Source organism: Brachyistius frenatus, unplaced genomic scaffold, assembly GCF_029030835.1.
Source record: "Brachyistius frenatus isolate BFR_SWC_R1_liver_20210118 unplaced genomic scaffold, ASM2903083v1 Contig_32, whole genome shotgun sequence".
In the NCBI taxonomy this organism is placed as follows: Eukaryota; Metazoa; Chordata; class Actinopteri; family Embiotocidae; genus Brachyistius; species Brachyistius frenatus.
The window spans coordinates 903,380-920,639 of NW_027210631.1; the positions used below are offsets into that span (position 1 = coordinate 903,380).

The 17,260-nt window shown below is 42.1% G+C and overlaps 1 protein-coding gene and 5 non-coding genes across 10 annotated transcripts in view; all 6 read right to left on the reverse strand.

Annotated features, from left to right (window-relative positions):
* Positions 1-1,765: 1,765 nt before the first annotated feature.
* trnak-cuu (transfer RNA lysine (anticodon CUU)) lies at positions 1,766-1,838 on the reverse strand. The gene has a single exon. It is a non-coding gene; the product is annotated as a tRNA-Lys (tRNA).
* A 497-nt stretch (positions 1,839-2,335) lies between these two features.
* trnak-cuu (transfer RNA lysine (anticodon CUU)) lies at positions 2,336-2,408 on the reverse strand. The gene has a single exon. It is a non-coding gene; the product is annotated as a tRNA-Lys (tRNA).
* A 364-nt stretch (positions 2,409-2,772) lies between these two features.
* On the reverse strand, positions 2,773-2,845 carry trnak-cuu (transfer RNA lysine (anticodon CUU)). Its single transcript has one exon. It is a non-coding gene; the product is annotated as a tRNA-Lys (tRNA).
* A 133-nt stretch (positions 2,846-2,978) lies between these two features.
* On the reverse strand, positions 2,979-3,089 carry trnal-caa (transfer RNA leucine (anticodon CAA)). Its single transcript has 2 exons — positions 3,052-3,089; positions 2,979-3,024 (listed from the first exon to the last, which is right to left on the reverse strand). It is a non-coding gene; the product is annotated as a tRNA-Leu (tRNA).
* A 292-nt stretch (positions 3,090-3,381) lies between these two features.
* trnal-caa (transfer RNA leucine (anticodon CAA)) lies at positions 3,382-3,492 on the reverse strand. The gene is made up of 2 exons: positions 3,455-3,492; positions 3,382-3,427 (listed from the first exon to the last, which is right to left on the reverse strand). It is a non-coding gene; the product is annotated as a tRNA-Leu (tRNA).
* Positions 3,493-7,652: 4,160 nt separating this feature from the next.
* LOC138621741 (ELKS/Rab6-interacting/CAST family member 1-like) overlaps positions 7,653-17,260 on the reverse strand; it is a 132,759-nt gene continuing 123,151 nt past the window's right edge. For all 5 annotated transcript variants that reach the window (XM_069699987.1, XM_069699988.1, XM_069699986.1 and 2 more), the window contains one exon: positions 7,653-9,975. In XM_069699987.1, coding sequence (XP_069556088.1) covers positions 9,838-9,975 — 138 coding nt within the window. In that variant the 3' untranslated portion in view covers positions 7,653-9,837. The remainder of the gene's footprint in view (positions 9,976-17,260) is intronic.

A 17,260-nucleotide genomic window follows, 5' to 3' on the forward strand; every position in this document is an offset into this window, starting at 1 on the left:
GCGCTGTGTCTCCTCCACGACTGTCCTCTGATGTGAGAGACACGGACAAGGAGAAGGAGAAGTAGAGGTGGAAGGGAAAGAAATGTGTGTCTCTCTGACAAGTACCAAACATCAGGTGTGAACAGGTTAAACCCGGTCAGGATCGGGATTTGAACCCCCGCCCGCACCAGGAGACCAGAGGTCCCTTTACCTGGAAGGAGACGAGCCTCGACTCTGGCGCCTCGGACCGTTCATCCATCTTAATAGCCATTTATCGTACATCACAGAACCAGAATCAGGAAGCAGAGTAATGAGCGTGAAATCAGCTGTCTGTAACTATTAGGCCCCTAAAACGTAATGCTGGTGGATGTGCAGTTATTGATCCTTCAATCTGTGAATCGCCTCACATTAAAGATGTCGGCCTAACCGGAAACTGCTGTATCGAGCAGTTAAAAAATAAAGCAGGAGGCAGATTTGTTTTATTTAGCTGTGTAATGAATTTAAATTAAGTTTTTTTTTTGTACATGATGCTGTTATAGGCCCCTGATACTTAAAACTCGTATATATGGAATTATTGATCGTTCATCAACTCACATTGAAGATGTCCTGCTTTTTTTCTTTATCCCTGACCAAGTCAACTAACTGACAATCAGCTCAATAAAACTCACCTGTGTGACTGACTGAACAGCAAGTTGTTAATCAAGGCGTTCCTCTTCACTCCATACACGAGTAATGCATGTTTATGGATCATGTTTTTTAAACAAACGCACACACAAAAAAGGAAGAAACATGGTATGTGTGATCTTATTTTAACTAATCTTGGAGCGGGATTTGAACCCACACCTCCACCTGGAGACCAGAGGTGTCTTTATATGGAAGGAGTTGAACCTTGCATGAGGTGTTTTAGACCATCCTGACAACAACTAACATGAAATGATGAGCAGGAGGCGGAGTGATAAACAGCTGTTTTGTTGAGCTGTATATTGTATTCCAACTTTTAATAGATATTAGGCTGATTTCATCCCTGACAAAGTCAACTATCTGCCAATCAGCTGAATACAACTCATCTGTGTGACTGACTGAAGATCATGTTGTTAATGAAGCCATCTTTCGTCAGTCTATATATGGCTAAAACATGTTTGTGTAGAACCTTCTTAGACACATAAAAGAGGAATTTAATCACACCTTTAGATAAAGAAAGTTATCAAGAGTGGGATTTGAACCCAAACGTCCACTTGGAGACCAGAATTCCTTTTGATGAGGAGGTGGTCAGCCCTTGAGTCTGGTGCCTTGGACCCCTCATCCATCACGGTCAATCACTATATGAAAATCAGGAGGCAGAGTGATGTACAGCTGTTTTATTTGGCTGTATGATGAATTTAAACTTCAATATTTATGTGAAAGTAGTGAAGTTTTATGTAGAAAGCTATACGCCTCTATACTTAATGCTAGTTATATGGAATTATTGATCCTACAATTATGGAAAATTGTTTTAGACACGTAAAAGAGGAAGATGTACAAATTTAATCATACTTAAGAAAATCTGTCAGAAGTGGGATTTGAACCAACGCCTCCATTTGGAGAACAGAAGTCCCTTCGGTGAGGAAAGAGTCAACCCTTGAGTCTGGCGCCTTAGCCATCCTGACAACGGAGAAACCTTCTACATCAAATTGGCCTCATCTGTTAAGTATGTTTTAAACTGGAAAGAAATGTCAACGTTTGATTCAGGATGAGCTGAAATGTGTCCCTGTGTTCAACACTTCCTAAAAAAAAAAAAAAAATCCTGCGCCCAACGTGGGGCTCGAACCCACGACCCTGAGATTAAGAGTCTCATGCTCTACCGACTGAGCTAGCCGGGCTACAAACAGTATAAAAATAATATATAAAAAGACAAAAAAAAGTGTAGAATAGATGCTACTGATTGCTATTGAGGAGTTTTTACAGATAAAGTTTAATCAATAACATCAATGAAATCTGGCATAAAATAAAACAATTACGGAACACGAAGAAAGGCAGAGTGGACAAAAATATCATGGAAATCAGTGATCTTTCAATCAAAGTTGGTCAAGAACACTTTGTGTAACAACACATCAAATTTGCCAGGAGTGGGATTTGAACCTGCACCTCTATTTGAAGGCCAGAAGTCCCTTTGGTGAGGAAGGAGTCAACCCTTGAGTCTGGCACCTTAGACCATTCTGCCATCCTGACAAGTGAGAAGTCTTCCACACCAAACTCGTCCTCATCTGTTAAGCATGAATACCGTGATGTTTTAAAATGGCAAGAAATGTCGATGTTTGATTCAGGATGAGCTGAAATGTGTCCCTGTGTTCAACACTTCCTAAAAAAAACAATCCTGCGCCCAACGTGGGGCTCGAACCCACGACCCTGAGATTAAGAGTCTCATGCTCTACCGACTGAGCTAGCCGGGCTATAAACAGGGAAAAAATAATGTATAAAAAGACAAAAAAAAAAGGTGTAGAATAGATGCTACTGATTGATATTGAGGAGTTTTTACAGATAAAGTTTAATCAATAACATCAATGAAATCTGGCATAAAATAAAACAATTACGGAACACGAAGAAAGGCAGAGTGGACAAAAATATCATGGAAATCAGTGATCTTTCAATCAAAGTTGGTCAAGAACACTTTGTGTAACAACACATCAAATTTGCCAGGAGTGGGATTTGAACCTGCACCTCCGACCACTCCGACAAGTGGGAAACCTTCATCTGTTAAGCATGAATACTCTGATGTTTTAAACTGGCATTTCAACACTTCCCAAAACAACCCTGCGCCCAACGTGGGGCTCAAACCCACGACCCTGAGATTAAGAGTCTCATGCTCTACCGACTGAGCTAGCCGGGCTACTAAATTTGCTAAAACATAAAATACTATGTACAATTTAAAACCCACTTCTCCAACTATATTAGTTTGACTTAATATTGCCAAGATTTGCTCTTTGCCACCTTTAAAAAATAACATCTTAAGACATATACTTTGTCAGGAGCGGGATTTGAACCCACACCTTCTTTTGAAGACCAGAAGTCCCTTAATCACGGAAGGAGATGATCCTTGAGTCTGGCGCCTTAGACCACTCGGCCATCCTGACAACTGGAAAACAAGCACATCAGTTACAAACTCTGAATTAGAAGACACCGTGATGTACAAGGTGCTTTATTCAACTGTGTAATCAATTAACATTGCAGGCCCCTAATGTTTAAGGCCGGGTACATATGGAATTATTGATGTACGACTGACCAAAGAGTAAGTCGTTTTTGTTAATCCAGATGTGTTTCTTTGCTATAGACTGTAATGCTCAATTATGTTAAACACACATTAAAAACATAAGGTAATATGGTTTATGTGGCTTCATCTGAACTAAATCTGGAGATAAATAAATCTGTCAGGAGTGGGATTTGAACCCACGCCTTCATTTGAAGACCAGAAGTCCCTTAATCACGGAAGGAGATGATCCTTGAGTCTGGCGCCTTAGACCGCTCGGCCATCCTGACAACTTAAAGCAGAGAAATCCAAATTCAGTCTGGAGTTCACACACAACGACAACATATAATAAATCAGAAAGTAAAAAGGGTGTTTCTCTTGTATCTTTAGACATGTAAAGGTCCGGGTCAAATAACTGTCTGCGCTCACAGAAAGGATGTCAAACTGCCTGTATATCAGGCAGTCAGTTAATACAGCTGATTTGTGTATTTGACTCAATGTTGCACTGTTATTTTACAGTTAATCCCGTTATTTATTTAGTCTGTATTATACTACATTCAAGGAGGAACTGCACATGTTCCAAGCAAAACAGCTCTTCAGTATCTGAGATCACACACGAACTGCAGAGCTAAAGCCTCCCGGGGATTTGAACCTCGCTCAGGAAGTCAACCCTGACGTCTGGCACCTTTGACGAGTCAGCCAAGCTGACAACCGGAGGGTTCAAAGGTCAACCTGAACCCTTCAAAAGAGCCTCTGCCGTGAGAATGTTTTTTTTCTTTTCTTTTTTTCTTCTTTTTCTCCTTTCTGCTGGCATCAGTTATGTTGAACCTGAATCTGCCTGGAGAAGGAAAAAGACGAGGAGGAAAACGTCACCCGCACCGGAGGATGTTTGGACTGTCGGCGGCTAACAGCTTATTTTAGGAGCTCCAGTCCTCTCACATTGTTTTTATTTCCCTCTCAGAAGTTTTTTTTTTTTCCGACTGCTCACTGCCTCCTTCTGTCGCTTCCATCTCGCCACTTCTCTCCATCCACTCCTCCTCCTCTTCCTCCTCCTCCTCCTCTTCCTCCTCCTCCTCCCTCCATTCATCCCACCTCCAGCTCAGTAACGCCTTTACTTCACAAAGCATTTATTTGAGACCATAACGCCTCATCCGAGAGCGAAACGTGGCCGAAGATGTGCCTTCAAAACCCCAACTGAGATCCATTAAGCAGTTTCGCGTAAAAACGCGCGACGCGGCCCGACTCGACTCGTGTGCTTTAAGCCGAGCCGCTGTTTGTTTTGGTCTCAGCCCTCCCTCCCCTCCCCTCTCCTCCCCTCCCCTCTCCTCCTCTCTCTGTTTTCTCTTTCTCTCCATCTTGCCTCTCCTTCTTTTTCTTCTCAGTCATGTGTGATGTGATGTGTGATGATTGAAACCACATCGTCCCGGAGCCAACGTAAAGCCCTCCCCACTTCCTCTGCAGTCACTCAGTTTTTAATGTCTCCTCCCGGCTTCCTCGCGCGCCTCAGTTTGACTCTATAGACGTCCATTATATATATATATATATATATATATATATATATATATATATAGAGAGAGAGACCGGCAGTGTGTGTGTGGATGTACTTACACGTGCTCAGATGTTATCCGGAGGACATCTGTGTCTGCCAATATCAGCAGGAATGTCTCCACACTTCATCTCCGTAAAGGAGTGTGTGCGTGTGTGCGTGTGCGTGTGTTTGTTGGAGAGACAAAGAGATTTAAAACACAACACGATAACTGTGTTTTTTTTTTTTTTTTTTTTTTTTACTGCATCAGAACAATCAACAATTCAAACCGTCACTCCCTGAAACGTTTCCAAAGTTCAGAAACTTTGAGCAGCAGATTTGTCAGTCTCCCGTGTGGCAAACTCCTCCCCTCCGGTGCTCCCGGCAGGTTAAAACAAACACCCCATCCCGTGTCGCACAAGGCTGCTGATCACATACCATTGTTTTACACTGTAACGTCGGGCTGCGTCTTTAGAATAAATCTACTTTGTTTGTTCAGTATAAGAAGTCTTTACAATCAGTGAAGACTTCATGAAGTGAAAATCAGAGCTGCATCCAACGATCATAAAATAGAAAAAAAAAATGAATTTCCCAGAGTGCAATGCAACATCTTTATATTGCTTGTTTGGTCTGACCATCAGTTCCAAAACTCAAAAACAAACATCATAGCCTGGAAACGGTTAATGTTTGGTATTTTGTTTTTGCTTCCTCTATGACATAACTGAAGGAAATTATTGACAGGCCCAACACACCGCAGTGTTTCCAGTTTGAATGCACACATACTCCAATTTGGATGAGTATTATTGTGTTGTGGGACGGGACGACGGCTTTGGACTCCTTTTTTTTAATGCAAACTTGCAGGTGAATGTCGCTGTAATTCCTCCTTCGAGCTAAAATGATGAAGATGAATTCCGTTTTTTTTTTTTTTTTTTGGAAAGATTTTCTAACCTCGTTTTGCTTTTAAATTTTCCCACCGGCAAGCAATGTCACACATAGGTCATTTCTAAACTGTCTACGTACCAAACTTAGAAGTGGAAGTTTAGAAGACCTATCTGAATCTTAAGACCGTCTAAATTCATTTGAAATGTGTCCTTCTTTGATGCGTACTCCTGATGTTTAAGTGTGTAACTTCATGCGTACTGCAAATGCACAGTTCAAATACACGGTGTGATCTGAGAGCTACAGCAGAGACGAGATGATGAAACGATGTCCAGTGCTCAGCCGGCCGTGTCTCCCCCCCAGCCCACCTCACCTCTCTCTCTCTCTCTCTCCCATCACATAAATCAGGGGGTCACACAGGCGTATCTCTTCCTCCTCCTCCTTCTCGCTCCGTCCATCCCTCCTGTCTCCCTCCACCGGCTTTTATTAGGACAGTAGATGGAGAAAGCAGAGCCGACTCCCTGCACAAACCCAGGTGCCGACACAACCGGCAGACACGAGGAGAGAGCGCCCGCCATACGTGAAGGTAAACACCGGCACGCAGGCTGCTGTTCACAGACTGTCAGGAGTTGCTTCTCAAGAGTGTTGGGTGAAAAACGGAGAGACTGTAACGACCCGATGTTTGGATCCCAGCGTGGAAACGCTTCACGAAGCGAAGGTCAAGGGTCAAGGTCAGTGGAGCTGGGCGGGTCCCGTTTAACCAGATTTTCTAGTTGAGTGAGTTTTTACACTGAGGTTCTGCCATATGCAAAGTGCAAACATAAAGGAAGTGTGTATGTGTGTGTGGAAGTAAGTTTACAGATACAGTAGTCAATGATGAACATTTACATTGCTTAGTAAAGCCAACAATATAATCAAGCCACTTTGAATTGTTTGATTTCAGTCACTACGGATTTCCTGCATATATGTCCCAATAAAATCCTTGTTGTTTTCTGTCTACCGAAACACGAGAGGGCTTTTAATTTGAAACAGATACAGGAAGTGTTGAGTTTATACGGTAATGCGGTAACTTTAACTGGGCAAACGGGAGCGGATCGAAACGAGGCTTTGAGTTGACGTCAGGGATCAATCAATACACCTGAAATGTCAATATGACAACTCAGAAAATTCCCTTCGTTTTTATTACCTCTCTTGCGCGACATTTGGACCTGATTGGATCTTCAAGCACTTAAAAAAAATGTAAATAAATTTGAACTCGATCAGGAGAACTGAACATGTTGTTACCTCACTCAGACATTAAATGCGTCAGCGCGCTCCGGCAGCACTACACTCATATAATATGACACAAACTCACAGCTTTTTTTTTTTTTTTATCCTTAAATCTTTCCTTGCCTTCATTGGTCCCTACTAAGTAAAACAAATAGTTTAAAATGACTAATCAAGTAAAGTTTAAGACTTTGCAAAGCAGTGATTTCACAGAAGTCCAGGCTGTTTGGAAAAGTACATTTTAAAACCCCCAAAAAGTGTGTGGTTGTCTGTGCGGTAAAGAACTGGAACAGGATGAGGTCTTTCTTAACGATTCTGGTCTAGATAGAGAGGACCGTATGGAACAATGTCATTATTGTGGACGGATAGGAAAATAAACCAGTAGTGACAAGTAAGAGACCCTGTTTAGTCTGCAAGTGAAAGAAGAAGACACAGAATGAAGGAGGCGAAGGAAAGGAAAAGTAAGGAAAGGAAACAAAAGGAAAAATGCTCCCGGCTCTGTCTTTACTCTAAGTCATTTCAACCCCCGGCCTTTTTCACATATTTAAATAACACGATTAGAAGTGAAGACGAATTCTTTCTTTTTAGCCAGATTCTGGAAACGTTCCCCTTTTTGGAGAAACTGGTCATAACTCCGTGCAAACGTTTCTTCATCTTCATCTTCATCGTTGAAAAGGCTCTGAACCGCTGACGCAGCTTTCACCTGTCAAACATCTCACAGAATCCGTTAGTGAAGAAAGAAAAAGGGGGAAAAAAATAAATAAAAATGACAAAACAAAATAAAGACAAATCCGTATTTTATTCCATTCTCTCATTCTGATTTTCACACCACAAGAAGTTCAAAGTGAGTCGCGGTCATCGGCGCCCCCGGTGACAAACATCATCAGTATAAAACAGACAGCAAAATACTGAATTTACAACACAAACTCATATCTGATGGACGTTCACTCGCCACTTTTCAAAACTTTGCATAAACTCCGAAGGACCTTACGAATTTCAAACATTTGAGGAACCGGCTCCTAAAATAAGGGGCTGATTTCAGACATGTTTGAAATAAAACTCATTTAAACCCACGTGTATGTGAGACGTTTTTAAACTCTCCTCAGGTGCCCAAAAAACCCAAACTAAAACCTTCTTTTTTTTTTTTTTTTTTTATAGACTTAAGGTCAAACCTGTGTGTCCGATCAGATCTGAGAGTGCGGCGTAAACCCGAGTCTTTTAGGCTTTGTGTCCACCAGGTGTTTTCTTTGCAGGGAGCAGCGCTAAACAGTTCCTGTGCCCGTCATTGCTTCAGCGGTCACTACAGTTTAAGACTGAATTAAAAAAAAAAAAAAAAAAACACACACACACACACACACACACCGAGGCCGTTCGAGGAAATTTTGCTTGAAGTTGCAACAATTTGATCCTCTCGTGCTCGGTGCCGTAAGCGTTTAAATCATGCTGAGGCTGTCAGCGCTGTGGGAAACATGCAGAGTGTCATTTCCACTGTAAACAACAAGAACAAGAAAGTGATTCTGAGAAAAGGTTCCCGGTGGACACGGAGCCGCGTGTAGGTGCAATACATGTTCCCGTTAACAGCGGCCTGTTTATGGAACAAATCTGTGGTTAATTGGCCAACCAGAAAACAAAACGAAAAGATTTTGACACATTATGTAGCATATCAACCAATAAATGACATTTTCATTTAAAGAAGATTAGTGTTTTATATATATATATATATATATATATATATTACCAAAAGCAAAAAAATATATATAACATTTATTTTATCCCCCCCCCACCTCCCCAACCTCCCCTTTTTTTTTTCCCCAAGAAAGAAAAAAAAAACAAAAGACGTTTCAATAAGGGGAAATGTGTAAGTTCAAATTTCACCTCATGTTAACTCTAAAGGGATTGTCATACAAGGGAGGGGAACTCAAAACTGAACTCAAACTAATGTCAGCATGACGCCATAACTGAACAGGACATGTTGTTTTCCGAGGTTAAAAAAAAAAAGGAACAAACCATCTACACCGGTGTGTTTTTAATAAAGGGAGTATTGCGATATTGAGATTAGTTGTCGTACGTGCCTTTCGTCGGTAGTGGAAAACGAAGCGTCACGTCGCCCTGACGAGAGCTGTGCATCTGTTAATTAAACCTCTCCCCTTCACAATTTACACAACCATCCGGAGAGATTTCTGCTGAAAGAAACCACAAGTGGGGACATTTCATCAGACACCTGGAGAAAAGAAAAAGAAACTAAAAGTTAAAAAAGATAGCAGCAAAATGATGTAAAGAGCCAAAGGCAGCTGAAATAAACACACTTTTGTATCTGAACCAATCAAATAACAATGTGGCAACAGTGTGTAAATCTGGCATCAGAAACAACCCGGAAAGCTCAACTCACTTTCACCCTTAGTTTTTTTGAGTTGTTTTTTTTTTTTTTAAAGTAAGGTTTGAAAACACTTTGCCAGAGTCCGACTGCTGTTTGCCGGGACACGAGGTGGCCGCCGTGAAGTGCAGCGAAGGCTCCTTCTTTATACACGTAAAGACATCAACTATTTCCAAATGACTCGCATGCCAACAAAGCGCTTTGAACTGAAAAGTGAACATCGTTTCCTTCAGCTGGCACCGCTCGTTGAAAGTGACAGCGACCAAAAGACCCTGCGAGGGGGGGGGGGGAATTACTGCGTCAGTCGCAACGCGATTTATTTTCCTCTTTTCCGCCTGTGAAAACTGAAACGACTGAAACGACTGAAAAGCAGGAAACACAACGGCGGCGAACAGAAGATCCGCGTCAAGGAAAGTCTTCATCCTCGTGTGGGACACTGATTTTATTTGCGTTTCGGGGGATTACGGGGGCCGAGCGGGAGACTCCCGACGGTCCCGCCTGTGACTGAGCGCTGGACGTTTGCATGATAATGGATGTGTGTGAACGTGAGCTTGTTTGCGTGTCTGCCAGGTGTGCGTGTCCGTTAGTCCGTCAGCAGCTGTCCTCCAAGGCGTTGACAACTTGTTCCAAAATGTCGGGGCATCGGTCGGCGATCTGCTGCAGGACCTGATTGGCGTACTCCTGGAGCTCCGCCCCCTCCCTCTCACACAGTGCTAACTCCGCCTCCAACTGAAACAATGAGAAGGGAGAGATTTTTAGGAAACCAACAACTTTTGATAAAAACCAACAAGGTGACAAACAACTTCAGAGAAACTGTTTCAGGAAATATGCACGTGAACTTTCTTGTCAAGAAAATACGAGAAGATTAAAACTATTCTGCTCACGCTGGGTTAGCTTCGTTTAGCAGAAAGACTGTAAACAGTTGGAAACAACCGGCTCGGCTGGCTTTCTCTAAAATTAACAGAATCTGTCGACCAACAAATCTAAATCTTAATAATTCACACATTATGTCTTCTCTTGGTCCGTCACCATAACTGACAAAATACTCCCCAAAAATAACAACAACGATTGTTTTTTTTTTTACACTTATTTGGTCGTTGTACAGATGAAACAAACGTGACATGTTGGTAAATTATTCAACGTTTGAGGTGTTACGAGACAAATACCGATAATACTGCCCAGAGCCAAGCTAGCTGTTTCCCACAGTTTTAACTAGCAGCCGGCTACAGCTGTCGTTCAGTTTCCTTGAAGTTGAGAAAGAGAAGAAAGACGAGAAGGAAAGATAAAAAAAAAAAAAAAAAAAGAAAAAGCGTTTCAAAGCCGATATCAGTCGAGCACACGAGCCCAGGCGGAGACAAATTGTCCTCGCAGCCTTGTGGGTGATCAAAGAGTGTGTTTTAAAAGGTGACACACACACGCACGCACACGCACACACGCACACGCACGCACACACACACACACACACACACACACACACATGAGACCGTAATCTGAAAACACCACATTGTAGTTCTTTCTGTTCGTACAGTGGAACATTTCTGTGAGAGCGCTGATGTTATTTTCTTTGGCTGCCGCCGAGCTGAGACTTCAAACCTTACTGACTTAATGACCAATACATCTGTATCAATAAGGGAGCCGCTCAAACAGCCATGTAACACAAGCCCACATTTATACTTGTGTGTGTGTGTGTGTGTGTGTGTGTGTGTGTGTGTGTGTGAGGCCTGGGTCAGATATTGGCAAACATTTCCTCGTTAAGTCTTAACCTCTTCCCTCTGCTCTCATCTCTAAGCCAGCAAATCTCAGCGGTGTTTTATTTTACCGAGGCGTTATTCATGTGCAAAACTGCCGCGAGTAATAACATTGTTAATGACTAATGAAAATCCACCTAATAAATCACGTGCAAATACAGCTGATTATCCATTTATGATGTTGTTACATTTATTTATTGGAGATATGAAACAGTTGTTTGAGACCTGTGGACGTTTACCAGGCAGGGAAGCTGCTAATGAAAGACACTATCAAGTTGCATTGTGGGAAATGCAGGATGTGTTTTGGAGCTCGGCCGACACCGGGGAATAAAAGTCGGGATATCTCAAACCCGCTGAATCAGTTTTGACCATTTGTTTTTAAGATCTGTCCCTGGTAAGTGCCCCAACTCCAGGAAGTACACTTTTAAACTGCTGAAATGCTGTTTTCAGTTCATCTCATTATTTCAGACACGTCAATAAAGCCCTGTGAGTACGAATATAATTTGACGATCATAGGTGTAGCGCTGCCACAGCGCACCAGAGCGACGCTTCGCTACGGTTTTAAAATGTTCTAAGTGTAAAAACATCCAATCATCTCTAAAGTACACGTCATGCAAGAGAGACAATTAAAACTAATGCAGTGTTCAAAGTTGTTATATTGACATTTAAGGAGTAATGATTGATTCGCGGTGACGACTCAAAGCCTCGTGTTTGTCCTCGACCACTTGCCCGTTAAACACGCCGCATTACACGTCACTACAAACTCAACACTTCCTGTATTTGTTTCAAATTAAAAGCCCGCTCCAGTTTCAGCAGACAGAAACCTTTCATCTTTTAACGAGGCTTTTATTGTGAAATATTTTCTGGACCGCGTTGTGGCTGAAATCGACCAATCACACGTTCATCTACAACAACAGTTGAAAACAGCAAGATTATATTGTCGACTCTACTAAATTAAAGCGAAGGAAATATACGTTACTGACTTATTGTATGTGAACTTGACACCACGACAACGTGACCGTCACAGTGCAGTCCGACACTTCCACAAAACAGCGCTGCACCTCTGTTCACCGTGATTATTCGTGCACAGTTAAACAAAAACGAGTTATTGTACACACAATGATATGTGTACAGTGTAAAGTCAAAGTTTCCTATCTTTACGCTCTAAAACAGACTTATTAACTTATGAACATCTGTGTCATTGCTCTGAGCCTGAAACAAGTATTTGCAAATGCTGTTGTGAGAAGACGGAAAGAAAGAGAGAAACGTAGTGACTGCAAACGAGGGCTAAGACGAGGACTGATGATGTAACCGAGGAAAGAAAAACCCGCAGAGAACGAGTCAGTCGGAGACGAGCTGAAGGAGTTTGAAGCCGTGTGTGGGAGGCAATGAGGTGCGACCAGTCCACTCTCCTCTGTGTGTGTTTGTGTGTGCGTGGTTCGGCCCAATTTAGTCCATTCTGAAAGCTCCATTAGCATCAGACAGCGGGGAACCCCCCACCCCCACCACACACACACACACACACACACACACACACACACACACACACACACACACACACACACACACACACACACACACACACACACACACACACACACACACACGATGACAACAGCACTCACTGGGACATTTAAAAACAGATCCAGTAATATCTCAGAAAAGTAGATCTACCCTTTTTTCCAGCTTTTTAAAAAAAAAATTTACGCTGAACTGAACAAAGCCGTCATGATGTCGCCCCTGTGTGTGATTTTAGAAAGCATGCCGACTTTCCGGAGTGACGTGATGTGAAACACAACGGCGTCGGCGTCCTGGCGTACGCGTCGGGCAGCAAGAGGCTGCAGTGGCAGCAGAAGTGTGTGTGTGTGTGTGTGTGTGTGAAGGTGCGTCGTGCACAGCGGCGGGTTGTGGCATCTCTATTTCACTCTTCGGGCTCGCCGTGCGTCATCAAACAAGCTGTTCGTAAAGCGAGCAATGAAACAATTTGTTTTGTCATTTTCATTCGCGACAAGAAAAACAACACGACATTATCAGGGCTTCGAGGATTCACCATCATTTATCACGAGAACATGACAGACAAGCAGAATCCGATTTCGAGCACGTAGTCCAACTTTTATCTCCTCCAGCTTTATCTGCCATCAGTTTCTCCACCTTGATATTTATCATTTCTGCTGTTTTTCTATCCCGATCCATAAAGGCCAAACGCCCTGAGGCCAATATCCACACAGACCTGTGAGTGTGTGTGTGTGTGTGTGATAGACAGACAGAATTAGAAGGCTCTATTTTACCGAGAAAAATGTCAGTTTGACCGCGTTTGCAGGTAATTCAACTTAATGGCTTTGCATTTCAGTTGCAATCCCCCAGAAAAACATGGCAGTAAAGATAAGGATGTTACGACGATTGAGAAGAGATAAATGGGAGAGTAAATGTCTGCTGTCTTTTGCTCTCTGACTCACACAGCCTTGACCTACACCGGAAAAACCCCTGAGAAGGATTTTTAAAAATCCAGATTAAATGGGTCAAACTGTTCCAAACATACTTTGCAACTGAAACAGGATCACACAGACCGAATATACAAAATATGAGCAACGCTGGCATGATATGAAGTTACAGCATCATCCATGACTCACCTCTATTTATAAGTCATGTGTGAAGGAAATCAATACGGTATGTTGAATATCACCTCAATAAACGTACTAAATGAAAACCAGGGCAGCCTCTAATAATTCACACATTTGGTCTTATGAATTGAATGCTATATATATATACATGCTATAATGAGTGCAATAAAATGTATGACATTGTACTTTACCATTGAGTCTGTGGCCACAGGCTGCTTCTATGTAAAGCCACAAGCTTTGAGGCCTAAAGGAAAATTCAAATGTGTAAAACTTGGGACTTGTATTATAAATTGTGACTATCAATCCCTGAACTGGTTATAAGTGGATATAAAAGAACATTAAATGACTCCACAACTGACTTCTAAGAACATTACAGCCTTACAATACATGGCTCTACTTTGGTTGGTTTGAGACCATTTAAAAGGAGCCACTGTCTGTCTGTGAACCTTTTTCCCAGGCTGCATATGTCTGGAGCAACTTTTCCACTGCCGATACGACTCAACTCTACTCGCTTTTGTTTGCAATTGTTTCCGCCTCTTCTGCAACTAAATGTGTCTCCTTGCTTTGACAAACAACCGCACACCGAGAATCGAGAAAAGCATCCCCTCCACATGCTCCACTGTTCACATGTGTGTCACGTTAAAGATGATGTCATGGCAGTTTTAATGCGAGATTACAGTAGTAACGACGCAACATTGAGGGGGAACTATCTGCAGTGGAAAATAAAATCCAGATAAGGACCTTGAACTAAAAGCAAGGTGCGGTGGAAAGGGCGCTTCTGACTCGTGAGTGAGTTTGTCCCTCTAAAAGCTACCCGGTGTTTGCAGGTTGGTTCACAGAAGTAGAAGGTGAATCCAGACGCTCCTCGACTCAAAGTAAACGCTGTGTGAACTGCTGCATTATTAACACACAAACCAAATTAATGTTCAGTGTCCTTTCAGAGACTTGATGATATTTTGATGAAGGTTTTGTGACCCACCGTCAGAGAATCTCTAATTTGAACCACTTATTTAATAATGAAAAAAAGGTGACATGACACGGTTAAACTGAAAACCTGCCTCACTGCTTTTCCCAATGGGCTTCATTATCCAACATCCATAACTGATTACAATTAACCTGAGGATAAACATGTTCTCATAACTAATACGAACCATGGCCAAAACTAGAAAAATATGGCCCAGCTTTCCTTATTATGAAAGTAATTATAATTTAACCCACCGGGGGGGAAAAAAATATCCCTCCTTCCTCAGCAATAAACTTCCTCTGTTGATGCATTCAATACAAAGCTCGTTTACGACCAGCAGAAATTAAATAGAAACAGTTTCCGGTCATGAGGTATGAGTTTGGATGTTTTCGGTTCTCGGCTCGCATGGACCACGTCTCAACCAATCCCAGTGTGCGGTCAGAGAGAAATGTAGATGAAATAATGTAATTGGACAGAGAGGTAGCGCCGCCAGATTCATGACTCCTCTAAGTGTGTGTGTATGAGTGTGTTTATGAGTGTATTTGTGTGATACAGTGGTTTGGGATTTTGACATGACAGGTGTGTGTGAGTGCACAGCACGACGCTAAAGTGTACGCTGCAAGCTCTGGCTCTGATTTATTGAGTGGTAGAGAGGATTGTGGGAAGCAGAGGTAGACAGAGGTAAGATGTGTGTGTGTGTGTGTGTGTGTGTGTATGTGTGTGTGTGTGTGTGTGTGTTTGTTTTGTGTGTGACAGAGAGGGTTTGTTGAAGATGATTTTTACTGCAGCCATTAAAGCTCCATTATCGTGATGGATCATTATCTGCCTTATTGGGGGCCTGGAGATATAAACACACACACACACGCACACACACACACACACACACACACACACACACACACACACACACACACACACACACACGAACACAGTCAAAGCTTTACACGAACATGTACATACACACACAGGTTATCAGGTTGAGATTGAGGATGAGGGTAAAGTGTGTGTGTGTGTGTATGTGTGTGCGTGTGTGCGTGTGTGTGTGTGTGTGTGTGCGCGCACTGACCCCTTGACACACACTGCAGGTCTTGAACCTCTTTGCGGAGGAATGCTAATGTTTTCTGAAGAAACCATAACTCAGCAGAGAGAGATACGGAGAGATTAACAAACTGCACGGAGAGAGAGAGGAAGACCAAATATACTATCTAACCGGAGTGTGCTAGTCCGTCTCTGCTTACATCATGTCTTGACTACATGTTTTAATTTACAGATGAGTCTGAACCCGGAGGCCTGTTTTTATCAGAAACCACTTCATGGCTGAACATTCTGATAACTTACTGCTGCTGTAACTTGTTCCCATGTCTCCACGGATCAGTGGTGCTTCCAGTGAGGCCCAATGACCCACTTTCACCAAACATTTTATCGAGTGCTGCACAAATACTGTAGTTCCTGCTAGTTATATAGAAAATGTTGAAGAATCCGTTTCTGTTTTGGGTCAATTTGGGTCATCTATTGGCAGAAATGGAAAATAATGGACATAATTGTGTTTTCATTAGTGTATAATCCCCGGAAAATAAGAATCATTGTGCTTTCATTACCTCCGAATGAACTTCATATCTACATAGGGGGCGGGTCTTCTTTCATGGAGCATGTCATGGTGCACCACCATGTTTCTGAAGGGACAAACCAAACACTGGCCCCTGACTGGACAGGCCTTTCATGTTTTTAAGTTATCTGAAGGCCACCAGGTTTTCACTAAATTCTACATACTGCTCCTTTACAACAAAGAAATATATTTTGAGAACAAAACATTTAGTTACTGATAATAGCGTCATAAAGCCTGGAATTTGGAGAGTCAAAAGCAATTATATGAACACTTACAATTAAATCTTGTAAGAAAACATCATAGTTTTGGGTGTAATTAGTACCATCATGTGAAAATGTAGAAATCTGATTTCATGCTTTTATCCCTGAACTGTGAACTACAGAAACAAAATGATTTTTATCCCCTTCAAAGAGCCCATTTTCAACCATTTTGAAAAATGTGTAAAAAAATACATCTGCAATGAATTTTCTCCAATCTTAACCATCTTCTGGTACATACATAATTTGTATGACAATCAAAAAAAGATGTTAATTAACTTATACATCCTCTGTGCTGTTTCCCAATAAGTGGCCTGAACATTAGCATGAAACAAGCTAAAAACCAAAAGTGCAACGCGAAGTTGAAAATGTGCAAGGTAGGAAAATACAGTAGAAACTGAGGTGAAACGGTTGTTTTTCTTCACATCGAGACGGACTCTAATTCAAACAAATACAGCAGAAAAATGTTGCGGAAAGAGAAGGAGAGGTTCGGGACGGAGAGAAAAGTCTTGAGGGCAAATTTCTACCTAATACTACCCTGCAATAGCAGAGGTAGCAGGAAGTTAAAGATACAATCACAGGAGGTTTAAAAAGGCTCCAGACTCTCCAACAGCAGCCCTGAGCGGTGCTATAGAAACACCATTATGAGTAAGAGCAAAAGGATGAAGTATAATAGGCCTGTATAGACTGCTCTAATCCCTGTCTCTCCGCCAGTCTTTATTTAAACCATTATGTTCTAACAGGCTTACACTGTATGTACACTGCTTTATAAATTGGCTGCCCTTACTGCACCAAACCCAAAACCCGAATGACTCTGT